Source organism: Mus pahari, chromosome 12 (assembly GCF_900095145.1).
Source record: "Mus pahari chromosome 12, PAHARI_EIJ_v1.1, whole genome shotgun sequence".
NCBI classification, from domain to species: Eukaryota; Metazoa; Chordata; class Mammalia; order Rodentia; family Muridae; genus Mus; species Mus pahari.
This window is the reverse complement of record NC_034601.1, coordinates 52,594,313-52,612,212: the sequence shown is the minus strand read 5'-3', so window position 1 is coordinate 52,612,212 and position 17,900 is coordinate 52,594,313. Positions and strand designations below refer to the sequence as shown.

General features: G+C 34.4%; 2 protein-coding genes across 2 annotated transcripts; both read left to right on the top strand.

The window, feature by feature from the left end:
• The first annotated feature begins 1,084 nt into the window (after positions 1-1,084).
• On the top strand, positions 1,085-2,011 carry LOC110329753 (olfactory receptor 5AC1-like). The gene has a single exon (XM_021209600.1). The coding sequence runs from the start codon at positions 1,085-1,087 to the stop codon at positions 2,009-2,011; it is 927 nt and encodes a 308-aa protein (XP_021065259.1).
• An 11,561-nt stretch (positions 2,012-13,572) lies between these two features.
• Positions 13,573-14,615, top strand: LOC110329745 (olfactory receptor 5AC1-like). Its single transcript, XM_021209590.1, has one exon. It carries the CDS (start codon positions 13,662-13,664, stop codon positions 14,580-14,582), a length of 921 nt encoding a protein of 306 aa, XP_021065249.1. The 5' UTR covers positions 13,573-13,661; the 3' UTR covers positions 14,583-14,615.
• The last annotated feature ends 3,285 nt before the right edge of the window (positions 14,616-17,900 follow it).

The following is a 17,900-nucleotide window of genomic DNA, read 5'->3' as shown; positions in this document are numbered from 1 at the left end:
CTAATTTTTTAAATGCTCTGTGACATATTCACCTGTTTCTATTTATTGCACCTTAGCCAGAGATGAATTGTATATTCTTTGTGTATCTTTTTCTATCCAATGTTGCTTAAATTTCCAGAGTATAACTAAAAGAATGGTAGGCTAACTAATAAATATATATGTAATTCAAATACATTGAATTGTGTAAAGTTGCTTTCCCAAAGGCAGTTGCAATTAGTATTCTACAAGTAATACAGGAAAGCATCAGTTTCCTCACCTTAGCCATCAGCAAGAACTTCGACACATTTTAATTTATGCTACTCACATACATGTTTTTTATTTTCATCTAGGTATATGCAGTGTGTATAATAAGAATTTGTTCCTTTTTTCCCAATTTTTATTAGGTATTTACTTCATTTACATTTCAAATGCTATCCCCAAAGTCCCCTATACCCTCCCCCACTCCTGCTCCCCTACCCACCCACTCCCACTTCTTGGCCCTGGTATTCCCCAGTACTGGGGCATATAAAGTTTATAAGACCAAGGGGCCTCTCTTCCCAATGATGACTGACGTATTTCCAGATGAATAGTTGACAGTGACAACATAACCTACCACACCAATTACCATTTCCTACAGTATAGAAACATGTATTTGCTTTTTAAAATTCCCTTTATTTACAATCTAAGATCTGTTCTAATGGCTATCCCACTTCCTTATTTATAAAATATCTTAGCATCTTGGTTATTAAATCTTTAAACCACAGTTTAATATCAGTTAAGACTCAACTAATCTTACTGTTTATACTGTTGGTATAGCAAACTGTTTTATTCACTTGAGTTTTAAGTCCTAAATGCTGTGAATGCGTACTGCATTTGTAAGATTTAAAAGGATTTCCACTAAATGTACATATTACTTCAGGTATATTATTGTTTAATTTTTTTATTAGGTGAAAATTTCGATGCATAGTAGATAAATACCAAAATTTTAGAGTCTGGCATGAGAAACATCTGTTTGGCATAGTAACAGTGATATCAATGATTTTATTTTTTTTCTGGAACTCTGTCTTTCCCGATTCTTTCATTTTAGTGATTGTGCAGCTCAGCCATGGCAGAAGAAAACCAAACCCTCGTCACTGAGTTTATCCTCATGGGACTCACCGACCATCCCACGCTAAAGGCTGCCCTGTTCCCACTGTTCCTTGTCATCTACCTCATCACCATGGTGGGAAATCTCGGACTGATTGCTCTCATCTGGAAGGACTCTCACCTCCACACCCCTATGTACTTGTTCCTCAGCAGCCTGGCCTTTGCTGACTCATGCACTACATCCTCTGTGACTCCCAAAATGCTTCTCAACTTTTTATCTACAAATCATGAGATATCCCTAGTTGAATGCTTTGCTCAATTTTATTTTATGGGTTCCAGTGCAACCACAGAATGCTTTCTCCTATCTGTGATGGCCTATGATCGCTATCTGGCCATCTGTAACCCCTTGCTTTATCCAGTGTTGATGTCTAATAGACTCTGTATTCAGTTTATAGCCGTGACATACTTACTTGGTGTTCTGCACTTGGCAATTCATGTGGGTTTGTTACTTAGATTGACTTTCTGCAGATCCAACATTATACAATATTACTATTGTGAAATTTTACAACTTTTCAACATTTCTTGCATTGATCCAACAATTAATGTGTTTGTGCTTTTAATCTTTTCAATTTCTATACAAGCCTTCACCTTTGTAACAATCTTGATTTCATATATCCGTGTCCTCTTTGCCATCCTGAGAAAGAAGTCTGAAAAGGGCAGAAGCAAAGCCTTTTCTACCTGCAGTGCCCATCTACTCTCTGTCTCTTTGTTCTATGGAACTCTTTTTCTCATTTATGTTTGTCCTGGGTCTGGGCCTGTGGGAGACAAAGAGAAAATGCTTTCTTTATTTTATACAGTCATAATTCCTCTGCTCAACCCATTTGTTTACAGTCTGAGAAACAAAGAGGTTATAGGCGCTTTTAGAAGAGTAATGAAGAATACCTGATCATTGTACAACTTTTTAGATGTGTCTTCCTCACAATTATGTAAAAAATAAGATGAAAACATTAACAGAAAAAAAATAGGCCCTAAGAACTGACAGGGTCAGTATCCTCTTCTGGGAATGTCCAGCTTTGAATTATGTCTGATGCCTTAGTGATTCCTATCATATGGGTTCAGTGAAGTTCTGGTAGCACAGTTCATGAACACCTTATCTAAAAATAATATCCTCTATTTTATTGGAAGATTTAGCTTTTCAAATTAACTATTTTCTTTGGCTTTTCCAAACTTGAAAATGTGAATTTGCCATTTTCCTGTGCTGTCCTGAGACTCACTTGCTGAAACATGACTCTGATCACTGCTAACAAATATAGCTGGCCATGTGCAGGGGTGAAGGGTTTACCCCTCAGGACCTAGAAGCAAAGTTTCCGACCCTTTAGTTCATTAAACAACACTGGTTGATTGATTAAAAACAGAACTCTGTTTCATGGTGGAATGCATTCCTAAGAAGACGTGTACTATTGAATATCAAGTTTAAAAAAGGAATTGAATTGTAAAGATGGAAATTGAGTAACCATAATTTGTTGTTCAGCAACAAAATTTGACGTATCTTTTATTTAGATCCCAGAATGCATTTTTTTATCCAGGATTCTGAATATATATTCAATAACTTATAAATTTAGTACAGTCCAAAGCATCCCATAGAGTTGGCTGGCAATGATATTATTGTCTATACTAATTTTATTAAGAGTTGGCATCATTATTGTCTATACTAATTCTATTAAGAGTTGGCAAGTGAAATTGAAGAGATAATCAGAGATTTGGTACCAAAATTGTAGAGCTGAAAAGCTGTGCCAATGAATTCTCAGCTATTGACAGATAATTACTGTGTATCCAATTAGATGTAAATTAATTGATAATACATTGTCATAATTGTCTATTTTAGTTTATATAAGTGTTTTTCTAGACATCTAATTCATCCTTTAAAAATATCCAATTATATTCTTCCAGCACATCTATTTGTGAAAAATAATCATCTCAAATGTTTATGTTGTTGAACAGTTAGCAGGTATGTTTTATTCTACGACTTAGAAACAGTTTTCTTTTGCCACGTCAGTGGTTCCAACAAAACTGAAAGCTCCCTATAGAAATATAACTATATGACATCTTTTAAGAACATAGGTATATGATATTTTTTAATAAGTTAACCCTGTTTAATATACACATTATTGGAAAAAAGTCACCATGCCCATCTCACCTTAAAATGAATAGCCATATTTTCTCTGTGAAAAACGTTCTTTTAAAATCATTACAAGTAACTAAACTTATTCTCTTGTTAAAGTTATTTGTAGCAGGGCATGGCAGCACACATTTTCTATCTCAACACTCAGGCGGGAGGGAGGGTGGATCTCTGAAGTGAAGGCCAGCCTCATCTATAGAGTGAATTCCAGGCCAGCAAGAGATACACAGAGAAACTGTGTCTTGAAAAAGCAAAACCAAACAAGCAAACAAACAAAAACCACCAATTAAACAAGAAAAATAATAACAAATTTGTAGTTGTAGGAAATTTCAATAATATTGAATATTTTGCAAACGTTGTATTTTTTTCCTTACCTTAAAAACATCCCCTCTCTAAAGTGTACTGTTGATGTCTTACAGTTGTCCACAATACATAGTTTATATATAGAAATACATGTTTTGTTTTTCCTATACATGCTATAATATATTTTAATCTGAATTCCCGTTTTAAAATCTATGTCATTAAAATGTCTTTCTCTATCCCTAAAATCATAAAAATGGGCTAGTTGTTAAGAACACTTGTTGCATTTGCAGAAGACCCAAATTCAGTTCTCAGCATCCACTTGACAGCTCATATCTTAGAACTCTGTTTCTGAGAGATCACAAGCCATCTTCAGACTCACGTCAGCACCAGAACTCTCACGTGGTATATATGCAAGTAAGCACTCATCCACATACAAAAGATAGTTCTTTTAAAATTTACAAATATTATATAACTATGTCAAAATTCTTTTTAACAAAAATACTTATATTACTTCTAAGAGAAAAACTTAATCATCCACATGGATAATCTTGGCTTAACTTGTGTTTGAGGCTCTTTAGTATGGCAAATTGACGACTTATCAGTGAAAATTCTTTGAAAATTCAAGCCCTGATATAGACAGTATAGACACAAGGGCCAAAGGAGCATTCAGTGAGTTAGTTATACTGTGCTTTATTGTAAACAAATTGGAGAACCATAACATAAATGAAACAAGTTGTCTAGGCTGGTTCTCTGAAAACTGAAAAAAATAAACATGCCAGAAAAATAATATACATGTATGTCCTTTTGTGGTCTCACACATGGTTAACATGTAAGAGCCCACTGGATGTCTTTATAACTTTAAATTTATTTTTTAAGAATTTCATACTTGAATAATATACTTACAGCATTTCTGCCCTTAACTTTCTCCTCTCCAACTCCTCTTTCCACTGCAAAGGGAGATTTCCTATGCTTGTTAGATACTCTATGGGACCATTCAAGACATCCACTTAAATGGAATTACACTCCATTTAAACTTTCTCCATGGCTTCTTCAAATAACCCAAGGGTTAATAATCTCTCTTCTTTCCCATCTCTGTATGAACCTACATCTTCTCTCCATAGTTACAATTCCCACCCTAGTATTTTCTATTTTTTCTTTCATAAAACCTGTGTTTTATTATCCCCCTACTATTCTAGGATTCTTCTTCTCTTCCTCTTTCCCATGGTCTCTTTCTACTTTCCTGACTTCTGCATTAATCAGGTTATATATTCAATTCTAAAGCCTCCAAGCTAGGATCTTCAAAGAGAGAAAAATGCAGCATTCATACTTTTGGGTTTGTATTGCCTCATAGTATTTTGCAGTTTCATTACTTTTTCCTGCAAAATTTCATGACCCCAATGTTCTCTGTAGCTGAATAGAATTTCATTGTGCATAACTACCTTATTTTAACTATCCATTCAACTGTTGAAAGACTTCAAAGTTGTTTCCAATCCAAATGGAAGGATTGCGTTTTCCTTTTGGCTTTGCCAGTGTGAGCCTATCATTCTTTGCGCCCACAGAGCTCTTCCTTAGACATGATGCTTGAAAGGTTTTCACTAAACTAAAGTGGACTTTACAAAACCCTCCATTTTAGGACTTTCCAAATAATCTAATGTTTTTATATATGCTGTTTATGAGTTAGGGAATTGGGTGTTTTATATCTTCATTCTATAATGCAGAAGAAATGGCAAATGTATACCTTACAACAATGTAACGTGGCATAGGAATATTGCTTTAAAAAGCAGCTATAGACTTTAGGGCTGTAAAATATTCTTCAGACATTTCTGCAGTTTTAGAAATGTCTGATATATTCCAACTTGTCGTGCTATACAGCTTCATTACAGCATTCATGCTAGACATGCAAACAGTGCTGGAAAAGCAGAAAGACTAAATATGAAATGCACAGTAAACTTTAATTCTTATCACCAGAATAATTTGGAGTCACAAATCACATAGAAATACATTCTCCCAAAAGCTCAAGATATTAATTTTGTGTAGTTTATTACTAATGCAGGTGTGTTTTATTTGCTTTAACCAGTTAATAACACCTAGATTGAAAATATTCCTGTAAATGAGAACCTATAATTAAAAAAAAACATTCCAATAAAACTGCAGGAAGATTAGGGAAGGACAAAAACCTGAAAGCAACCAACATTTTATTATCATTCATTTTGTAATTTCCTGGGGTGGACTTGTCTCTTTTGTATGACAGTCAATGTGTTTAATTTTCAACTTGATCTGACATTGACACTTAACAGACAACATGAAGAAACTATACATGCCTACAGAAAGCTAGATAAGTTTCAGTACAAGGGAAGTTCATCTACTTTCCAGTACTCAAGGCAGTCTATTCAAGTAAAAATGCATTTGTACTAACGCGTTTTTTTCCCCAGATTTTGTGGTGTAGCATTTAATCAAAAGTTTGAAGATTTATCAGATAATGAGCTTTCACATGAAGGTACTGCTAAATCTTAATATCCTAATACAAAATAAATTTGCAAGTACTTATGTATTTTTTTAATTGAGAATAAGCACTGCTATCTAAAGACTCCATTTAAAGGCTTCCTCATGAGAATTAGGGATGCCACAAGTGGAGCACAGTGAAAAGGTTTGTATTTCAGAAATGTGTAGTTGACATTTTCATACAAAGTCACGGGAGACAGGACTCACAGACACTACAGGTGATGTGAGAGTGATTTCGATCTATTCCCATTGTTATTTTTGTTCAGTCCATGTACAATAACAAAGGCCATGAATGTCTAAAGTGGAGCATCATGAATCTAGCATGCTGGGCTGCTGGTTGTTCCTGCCTTGTTTACCACCTTAATGGGAGTAAGCTAATGTATATGATGACTATGTGTGGAAAATGGGTTATTTCTTTTAACTTGTGTTATGAAAAAGATTAAAAATACCCTCCATCTTTAAGGATGACAGTTTACTCTCTTACACTTGGCAAAGGGCTACATTTATTCTATGTCATTGAAATGGATGTAATTTTTATTGTCTGCATATTCATACTAAAGCTTCATCCATTATAATGACAATATTCTATTATTTTTCTTAAAAAGTACTCTACATACTTATGTAAAAGGCATATGACCAATAGGAAGAAAGGTAAGTCTGAACAAATTATGTACTGACCATGTGTATTTAAAACACATGGTAAGGGGCGCCAGTCCCTCAGCATCCAGAGGAAGCTCCACTTCCAGGTGCTCTAACATGCCCAGGAGCATAAGTTCATAGGTGAGGAGGACAAAGCATCTGCCCCAACACCACTGAGAGTAACTGGAACCTGCGGGATCCAGGGATCCAGGAACCACAGATGACCAGTGGCTTGGATTCCTTCTGGTCTGAGCAGGTGCCCTGAGCAGATTTTGGGAGCAAACTCCACAGTCACTTCCACAACACCCAGAAGAAGCTCAACTCCCAGATGCTCTAACACACCCAGGATTCCAGGAGCTTGGTCACACCAGGATCTCAGGGTCACAGAGGCAGCTTGACTCCTGGGATCTCTGACAAACCCAGGATCTCAGGATCCCAGGATCCCAGAATATGAGGATCACAGAGACAGATGGACTCTGAGGAGTTCTGATACAACCAGGATCACAGGAAGGACAGGTTACAGTCAGATATAGTGAGGGCAGATACCACTAGAGATAACCAGATGGTAGGAGGCAAGCATAAGAACATAGACAACAGACACTAAGGTTACTTGTCCTCATCAGAACTCAATTCTTCCACCATAGCAAGTCCTGAATACACCATCACATTGGAAAAGCAAGATTTGATCTAAAATCACTTCTCATGAAACTGATAGAGGACTTTAAGAAGGGTATGAATAACACCCTTAAAGAAATACAGGAGAACACAGATAAACAGTTGGAAGCCCTCAAAGAAAAAAAAACACAAAAATCCCTTAAAGAATTATAGGAAAAACCAATCAAACAGGTGAAGGAAATGAACAAAGCCATCCAAAATCTAAAAATGGAAATAGAAACAATAAAGAAATCACAAAGGGAGACAACCCTGGAGTTAGAAAACCTAGGAAAGAGATTAGGAGTCATACATGCAACCTTCAACAGAATACAAGAGATAGAAGAGAGAATCGCAGGAGCAGAAGATAATATGGAAAACATTGACACAGAAGTCATAGAAAATGCAAAAAGCAAAAAGCTCCTAACCCAAAACCTCTAGGAAATCCAGGACACAATGAGAAGACCAAACCTAAGGATAATAAGTATAGAAGGGAACTAAGATTCCCAACTTAAAGGGCCAATAAATATCTTCAACAAAATTATAGAGAAAGTTTTCCTAACTTAAAGAAAGAGATGACCATGAACATACAAGAATCCTACAGAACTCCAAATAGACTGGACCAGAAGAGAAATTTCTCCCATCATATAATAATCAAAGCACCAAATGCACTAAACAAAGAAACAATATTAAAAACAGTAAGGAAAAATGGTCAAGTAACATAACATATAAAGGCATACCTAAATTACACCAGACTTCTCACCAGAGACTATGAAAACTAGAAGATCCTGGGCAGATGTTACATATACCCTAAGAGAATGCAAATGCCAGCCTAGGCTACTATACCCAGCAAAACTTTCAATTACCATAGATGGAAAAACCAAGATATTCCATGACAAAACCAAATTTACACAATATCTTTCCACAAATTCAGCCCTACAAAGAATACTAGAAGGAAAACACCAACAAAAGAAGGAAACTACACCCTAGAAAAAGCAAGAAAGTAATCTTTCAACAAACCCAAAAGAAGATAGCCACACAAACATAATTCCACCTCTAACAACAAAAATAGCAGGAAGTAACAATCACTTTTCCTTAATATCTCTTAACATCAATGAACTCAATTCCCCAATAAGAAGACATAGACTAACAGACTGTATGATGAGAACATCAAGTCTCTAAAGAAAGAAATTGAAGAAAATCTCAGAAGATAGAAAGATCTTCCATGCTAATGGATTGGCAGGATTAATATAGAAAAAATGGCCATCTTGTTGAAAGCAATCTATAAATTCAATGCAATCTCCATCAAAGTTCCAACTCACTTCTTCATAGAGTTAGAAAGAGCCATTTGGAAATTCATTTGGAGTAACAAAAAAATCCAGGATAGAGAAAACTATTCTCAACAATAAAAGAACTTCTGGGTTCATCATCCCTGACCTCAAGCTGTATTACAGTGCAATAGTGATAAAAAATGGCATGGTATTGGTACAGAGACAGGCAGGAAGATCAATGGAATAGAATTGAAGATCCAGAAATGAACCCACCCACACACATGGTCAGTTGATATTTGACAAAGGAGCTAAACCAATCTAGTGGAAAAAGGAAAGTTTGTTGAACAAATGGTGCTGGTTCAACTGGTGGTTAGCATGTAGAAAAATGCAAATCGACCCATTCTTATCTCCTTACACAAAGCTCAAGTCCAAGTGGATTAAGGACCTCCACATAAAACCAGATACACTAAAACTTATAAAGGAGAAAGTCAGAAAGAGCCTCGAACATATGGGTACAGGGAAAATTTCCTGAACAGAACACCAATGGCTTATGATCTAAGATCAAGAATCAACAAATGGGACTTCATAAAATTGCAAAGCTTCTGTAGGGCAAGGGATACTGTCAATAGGACAAAATGGCATCCAACAGATTGGGAAAAGATCAATCCTATATCTGATAGAGGGCTGATGTCCAATATATACAAAGAACTCAAAAAGTTAGACTCCTGAGAATCAAATAACCCTATTAAAAATGGAAAGATGTTTCAACTGAGGAATATTGAAATGGCAAGAAAAACTTAAAGAATTGTTGAATATCCTTAGTCATCAGGAAAATATAAATCAAAACAACCCTAAGATTCCACCTCATATCAGTCAGAATGACTAAAATAAAAAACTCAGGTGACAGCAGATGCTGGTGAGGATGTGGTGAAAGAGGAACACTCCTCCATTGCTGGTGGAATTGTAACAACCACTCTGGAAATCAGTTTGGCAGTTCCTCAGAAAGCTGGACATGGTATTACCTGAGGACACAGCTATACCACTCTTGGGCATATACCCAGAACATGCTCCAACATGTAATAAGGATACATGTTCCACTATGTTCATAGCAGCCTCATTTATAATAGCCAGAAGCTTGAAAGGACTCAGATGTCCTTCAACAGAAGAATGGACACAGAAAATGTGGTACATTTACACAATGGAATACTACTCAACAGTACTACAAGATTTTCACTTTCTTGGATAGAGTTACTCCAAGATGTTTTATATTTTTTGAGGATATTTTGAAAAGTGTCATTTCCCTGATTCTTTTTTCATACCATTTGGTATCTGTATCCTGAAGGCTAATGTGTTTTGTTTTGTTTTGTTTTGTTTTTTTTTGTTTTGTTTTGGTTTGGTTTTGCTTGTCAATTTTGTATTCAGTTATTTTGCTAAAAGAGTTGATTGGCTGGAGTAGTACCCTGGAGGAATTTTTAAGGCCACTTATGTATCAATCATATCAGCTTCAAATAAAGACAGCTGGACTTATCCACTTCTAATTTGCACTTGATGATCTTCACGTGTCTTCTAGTTAAAATTTCAAACGCTGTATTGAATGGATTTGGAGAAAGTGAACAACTTATTTTTGTTCCTGAGTTTAGTGGAACTGTTTTAAATTTCTTTCCATTTAAGTTGATGTTGGCTATGTGTTTGCTTTAAATTGCCTTTATTATGTTGTTACTTCCCTCTTATCCCTAATTTCTCCAGGACTTTTATCATAAAGAGGTGTTAGAGTTTGCTAAAGGCCTTTTCTGCATCTAATGAGATTATCATATGTGTCTTTTTTCTTTCAGTCTGTTTATGTGGTAGGTTACCTTTACTGATTTTTGTATATTGAACCATCCCCGAGATGAAGCTACTAGACCGTGGTGGATCGTTGTGATGTGTTCTTGGATTCAGATTACAGTTAGCTTGTTGAGAATTTCGGGGTCTTTGTTCATAAGGGAAATTGGTCTATAATTCTTTCTTTCTTGGGTCTTTATGTGATGCAAGTAGCAGGGTAACTGTGGCCTTGTAGAAAAAAAATAGGAAATGTTCTTCAAGAGAGTCTCAGGAAGGGAACAAATGGCTCTTAAGGGCAGGTCTCATGCCCAGCAGCAGAAGGCCAATTCAAAATGAACTCAGTGGCATCTTTGGAAGGTCTTTGTCTCATAATGCTGAGACAGGGAGTTTTGGGTTTTTTTTTCTAAATTTTATTTTTTAAACTTACAAGTCATTTGCATAAATATTATGGCTTTTGCTTCTGTGATTTATGGGATTCCTGTGCATATAAATATGAGTGTTTCTGCCACTCTATGTTCCTTGTGTTTTTCCTTTGACTCTTTTTCTCATGTTTGTTTTATTCTATTACAAATTATTTTTGTTTTATCTTACTGTATTTTATTGTATTATTGTTCATTATATGCCTCCTTGTTTTCTAAGGAGAGACAGAAGGAATGTGGATCTGAATAGGAGGTGAGCTGGGGAAGAACTGGAAGGACTTGGAGCAGGGGGCACCATCATCAGAATGTATCACATGAAAAAAACTACTTTGAATAAAATAAGATAAAATAAACTGAAAACAAAATGAAAATGAGAAAGCTTACTATTAACTTAATTTCCCCCCCCCTTTTTTTTTTTTGGTTTTTTCGAGACAGGGTTTCTCTGTATACCTCTGGCTGTCCTGGAACTCACTTTGTAGACCAGGCTGGCCTCGAACTCAGAAATCTGCCTGCCTCTGCCTCCCAAGTGCTGGGATTAAAGGCATGCGCCACCACACCTGGCTTTCCCTAATATTTTATAAACAAAATATACTATGGAACTAGTTATATTGATATTTTGGTGATTAACTCATAATGCCCAGAATAACATTGACTTCATCCTCCTGGGGAATCTCTGGGAATCATTAAGGGAATTTGGAAGTGTTTAAAGAATCATTTTGAAATAAAAATAAGAAATGTTGTCTTCTTATAGTCTGGATTTTCCACACAAATTGTACTGCTGCTCCTATACTTTTTGTGTTTCTTCCTGAAAATTATCAGTGTTCCAGTTTTCTACCATTTTAAAGGATTTAGGTGAGAGAGAAAAATTTGTGTGATTTTGTTTCAGCTTTGCAATGTGTTTGCAGATATTAAAGCATATAAACAAGAGCTTAAAATACCAAATAATCTTAAAGAAAATCAGCCCTCAAAATATTATTAGTGTCAGTAATTACCCACATGAACACAGTGATAGACATTCATTATTTATGAAGGTAACAAAACTGTCAGAAGGTTTGAGTGTAAAGTTCTAGTAATATAAAATGAATGAATGATTAGAACATTCAAAATATTCAATTTTTATGCAAGTTTTTCCTAACTGAAGTACAATCTGATGCTCAAATATTACTTACTTTACTTTTAGAATGAGAAAAGTTGACCGTTGTGTGTGTGTGTGTGTGTGTGTGTGTGTGTGTGCAATACAAATTCTTTAATTTCATTAATAATGCAATTATGGGTGGTTAATGAGTATGATGGCAATAAGATCCTTAACCTCCCATGTATCACTCACTCCTAAATTTATGAAGTGAAAACACTACAAAACTGTATTTATTGCATGATTCACATCCTGCTAGTAGGGATATTCTTAGTTTGGTTGTTGGAGTTCATAAAGAAAATTGGATTAGTTAACTCAGGACAAAATTCCCTTATAATTTTCAACTTAAAGCATTTAACAATTAATGAAAAAAAGAGGTCATGACTTTGAAAGAACAAGATGGGGAGGATTTACAGAGAAGAATGGGAAGAAAGAATTACTGTGATTATGTTATAATCTGAAAAGTAACTGTAATAATAATACTATGATTTTGTTCATATAATGGTTCTTTCAGTATAATTTATAGTTAGGAATTTTAAAACTCATTCTTTCTTCCTGAATTTTCAGTAAAAATAAATTACATCTCACAGTTGGTTACTTATGATGATTATTAACTTTCAAAAAATAGCATCTACTTATATTTTAAAATTGCATATTGTTTTCTCATAGTAAAATATTTTTATGTTCCTTAAGCATCAGTGATTTGATTCTATAAATAAGGAAGTTAGCACATGTAGAAATAATATACTAATATAGTAATGTAGTAATGTATACATATGTATATGTATTCATTACTACATTATATATAAACTTTACATATATATATAAACTTTATATATATATATATATATATAAACTTTTTTCCTTTTCAAAAATATTAAGCAAAACATAGTAGTACACATTTGCAATCCCAGTCATCAGGTTACAGAGGTAGGAGGATCACTGTGTGTTCAAGACTTATTCTACAAAGCAAGTTTTAAGCCACTAAACACTACACAGTAAGACTGTATATCAAGAAGGGAAAATAATTAGGAAACCTTGAATTCCTTCAGATAATATTGGTTATGAATAAACCCTTGATTTCATGGAAATGGTAAAATTTGCATTCATAATGGTGACAAAACATTCAGGAACAAATGGAATATTATGTTATTTAAACTACAAACAGACAATGTCTTTAAAACTTTTATAGCATTTGAATTCTAAACATATACTATAACAAAGAATTTTTATAACCTTGTCACACTGAAAATAATTTTTTTTAATTTATCTATATTGAGTGAACTATTTTGAGGACATACTATGTATATGTAAGTAGATATTATAAGTACTGAATATATTGTTTATATGTTTAGGGATACATACTAATTTGTCCATATATATATATATATATATGCATACATAAGAGTAAAAAAATAAAAAGAGGTTGTAGATCTGAGAGAGAGCAAGGAAAAATACATTGGAGATGTTGAAGGGAGGGAAGAAAATTATGTAATTACATTTTAATTAAAAATAATGAGTTTGTAAAAGTAGACAAATCCGGATACAAATGTATAAATAATAATGAAATGAAAGATCCTCTTAGGAATGCATCAGAAGCACAAGTCATGACAGTTGTATCATTTCTTTGTGACTGTTCCTTATTTATTCTTTCATTCTAGTGGTTGTTCGGGGTAGAGATGACAGTAGAAAACCAGACTGTGGTGGCAGAGTTTGTTCTCACAGGACTCACTGAGAGGCCCGAGTTGCAGGTTCCACTCTTCCTGGTTTTCTTCGCCATCTACCTCATCACCATGGTGGGCAACCTTGGGCTGATTGCTGTCATCTGGAAGGACCCTCACCTCCACATCCCCATGTACTTATTTCTGGGAAGCTTAGCTTTTGCAGATGCCTGTGCTTCATCTTCTGTGACTCCCAAGATGCTTGTCAACTTTTTAACAAAGGATCACAAAACATTCTTGGTCGAGTGCTTCACCCAGTTTTATTTCTTTGGTTCCAGTGCAACGACAGAATGTTTCCTACTGTCAGTGATGGCCTATGACCGCTATGTGGCCATATGCAACCCTTTGCTGTATCCAGTGATGATGTCCAATAGCCTCTGTATGCAATTTATATGTGTTTCATATATTGTAGGTTTTCTGCATTCAGCAATTCATGTGGGTTTGTTAGTGAGATTAAATTTCTGCAAATCCAACATCATACACTATTTCTACTGTGAAATCTTGCAGTTATTCAAAATTTCCTGCATTGATCCTACAATTAATGTCCTTCTGGTTTTAATATTTTCAGCTTTGATACAAGGTTTTACTTTTATGACTATTATCATCTCCTACTTCTCTGTCCTTTTTGCCATCCTGAAAACAAAGTCTGAGAAGGGCAGACGCAAAGCCTTCTCCACCTGCAGTGCCCACCTGCTCTCCGTGTCTTTGTTCTATGGCACTCTTTTCCTCATGTATGTGCGTCCTGGGTCTGGATCAGGTGAAGATAAGGACAGATTGTATTCTTTATTTTACACAATAATAATTCCCTTTCTAAATCCTTTTATATACAGTCTGAGGAACAAAGAGGTAACAGCTGCCCTGCGCAGAAAAATGAAATAAATAGTTTCCAGATAAGTTTCAGGCCATTTTTTTTCCTTCTTAAGGTGGGGTGGGACATCTCTAGAATTATGGATTGGAATATTTTCTTCCAGGTTACCAGATGCTCATGAACTCCCTTTGAAGGTAGTGAGCATCTCTTCATGTTTTGCAATGTAACCCACAGTTAGTGCGTCCAGAAACACTATGCTCCATTGCACCTGAGCATTTAATGACTTCTACAGACTAAGTGTCTCTTAGGAAATTCCAATTTTATGAGGAGTAATTGGAAACACTACTTACAAAGTATGAGAAATGACAATAAAAGGTGGTCCCAACTGAGACAGGAATACAAAGTTATTTTCTTGAATGACCCTATCCCAAAAAGTTAATGTAGCTTTTTTGGATTTTTGACATCTGTAGAATAATGAAAACAAATCTCAATCCCTGTCTCTTGGTCAAATATATTCCCAAGAAATGTTGAATTTTAGGACAAATGTTAGGAGAGTTTAAAAGCAATATCGGAGTGTATTGGGAGCAAGTGGAATGAATTTAAAAGGGTAGAGTATTAAAATAAAATTTTACTCATGCTTATAACTCAACATATATTTGTATTGATATTACAAGTAGTGATGTATTCAAGAATATATAAATTTTATATTTTGGTATAGCAAAATAAATGTCAGAAGTCAGCCATGTGGTTGCCATTTTCACTGATAACAATATTTGAATAGAAGGTAAGGGAAAAAGGAACATATATGAATTATAGGAATTTTCTAGGATGATAAGTGACAATGAATTCTCTCTCAACTAGTGGTTGTTATCTTGTCTCATGATTTTATATTTTATTCATATTACATAGAATTAAATGAATCAACTGTGAACAACATAATCATATTCCTCACTCAGTCTAGCTTTTCCAGGAACATTTACTAAGAAAAATAATTATAAAAAGGAGAATTAAAGTTTCATAATTGTGAGTATTTATATGACAATTTAGTTGTTAATTTACCATATAGTTGAACTTTGCCATATAGTTCAGCTAAATATTTAGGTATGAAACAAATATATTTTGTGACATATCTCTTGATAAAAATACTTTTAAGAGAAGTATAACTTCAATATTATAACTTTAAGATTCTTTAAATTAGGTTTCCAATAACAAAGAAAAAATTCTGCCTGTGACAATGTTTTATTTTATTGTCTTTCACATTCAATCTACACTTAAAGGAGACTTTCACAATATTATATATTCTATGTGATTTATTTTACAAATACTGAAGTAAAAATTTCCATAACATGCTTATTTTTATCCTTTTGAATTTTTTTCTACATTTCATCATTGGTATTTTCAAGATATTACCATAAATACCTTTAGTGACTTGTAAACTCATGAGACGTTTATTTTTTCTTGTGTATGATATACACTTCTATACTCTTTTTTGTCTTTATAGTCACACAAGTAATACGTAATTTTATCTTTCTTATTTTTAATAAAGTCCCATGTCTTGTACTAGACTGCCTTGTATGAAAATTACTTAACAGTTCCTTTCAGTTGAAGGAACTGACATTCAGATACTCACATCCTCAACACAAGACAGCCCTTATTTCTGGAATGTACTTGAAGTGATTACTTAATGAAAATGTTCATGAATCTATTGTTCCACTTAGTAGTCAAGGTTTTTCACTTTCTAGCCTGTATTTTTTATGAAATACTGACTTGCTGACAGACATGCTAAGTACTCCTGAATATAAGGTGATAGTTAAGCTACCTGAAGTAAGAATTTGGCAGTCCCCAGTTCTAATCTTCCTTGTGCTCATTCAGTCAGTCAGATGGTATTCAGTGACCAAGACCAAGGAATGTCTATATGGTAATTCAAGGTCTCCGTAGTGTTTCTGTTTCATTCACTTGACATTCTTGTTTAAAATGGAATAAGTCTGAGCAAAATACTTCACTAAATAAGCACTATGTGATTCCTTTACATCTTGTTTGATTATCTTACTATACTTAAATACCTGGTATAAAAAATGAGAACAGATATTTTTATAATGATCCCAGAATGGTTTGATGTTGAGGCTTATATAAGAGAAATTATGGGTAAGAATTCTTATATATAAAACTTAGATGATACAACTATAAATAAGGAAGAAGGAAGGGAAGAAGAGGGGAGAATGAAAGAAAAGAGAAGGGGAAAGACAGATGACAGAAGAGAAGAAAAAAGAAAAGAAGATAGAAGAGAGGTTTTTACATGAAGTAAACCATCACCTTTAATGTATTCCCCACACAATTTCCTTGAAAATTTGTAAGTATACAACATATTTACTATTTTTTTTTCATTTGGAGCTGTAGTGGCTATTGAAATAAGAATGTTACAGGTGTGGTGCAAATGCTGGTGCTGTAACACCAAGATAGGGCTTCTGCCCTTAATTGTTTTACTATAAACTCTTCATGTTGTCTGTTCAGTGAGTTATTTACTTTATAAAATTCAGTATTTATTTATTTATTTATTTATTAAAGGTTTATTTATTTATTATATGTAAATACACTGTAGCTGTCTTCAGACACTCCAGAAGAGGGCGTCAGATCTCGTTACGGATGGTTATGAGCCACCATGTGGTTGCTGGGATTTGAACTCCGGACTTTCGGAAGAGCAGTCGGGTGCTCTTACCCACTGAGCCATCTCATCAGCCCAAAATTCAGTATTTATAATTTGAAACGTACATGCACAGAAATTAAGTTTGAGAATTTTCAATTAATTAATGGGTTGGGATTAGATGGTGGCAGAAGAGCAAACACCAAAAATAAGTAAAGAAAGAAAGAAAGAAAGAAAGAAAGAAAGAAAGAAAGAAAGAAAGAAAGAAAGAAAGACTTGATAATGAGAAGTATTGGACTGGCTAATGAAATCACCTGGGTGCTTCTTGAAGATAAACATGATAGCATACAGGTGGTTGCAGCTGAGACAACTACATAATACATAAAGCTTATTGTCAACAATATGACACTCATTGCTTAAAATAGTTGTTTGAAAAATAATCAGGAGCTAATTACTAACACAAATAAAAACTGTCATTAAAGTTTTATGTTGCTGTGCTCACATTGGTTTGACCAGATGAAATGCCAGAAACTGCACTAGACTTTTAAACCTACTCTGTTTATTGGGATGTGGAATATTATATCTCTAGTAGAAAGTGACTTCAGGCGTTTTATTGGAAAATGAACAAAAATGGATATACATATAAAGAGAGACAGAGATAAGTATGTTCTATAAAGAGTGATGAGATGTGACTTGCTGCTGTTTGTTTATTTTGCTTTGAAAGCTCTTTTGTAGGTTTATTCGTATG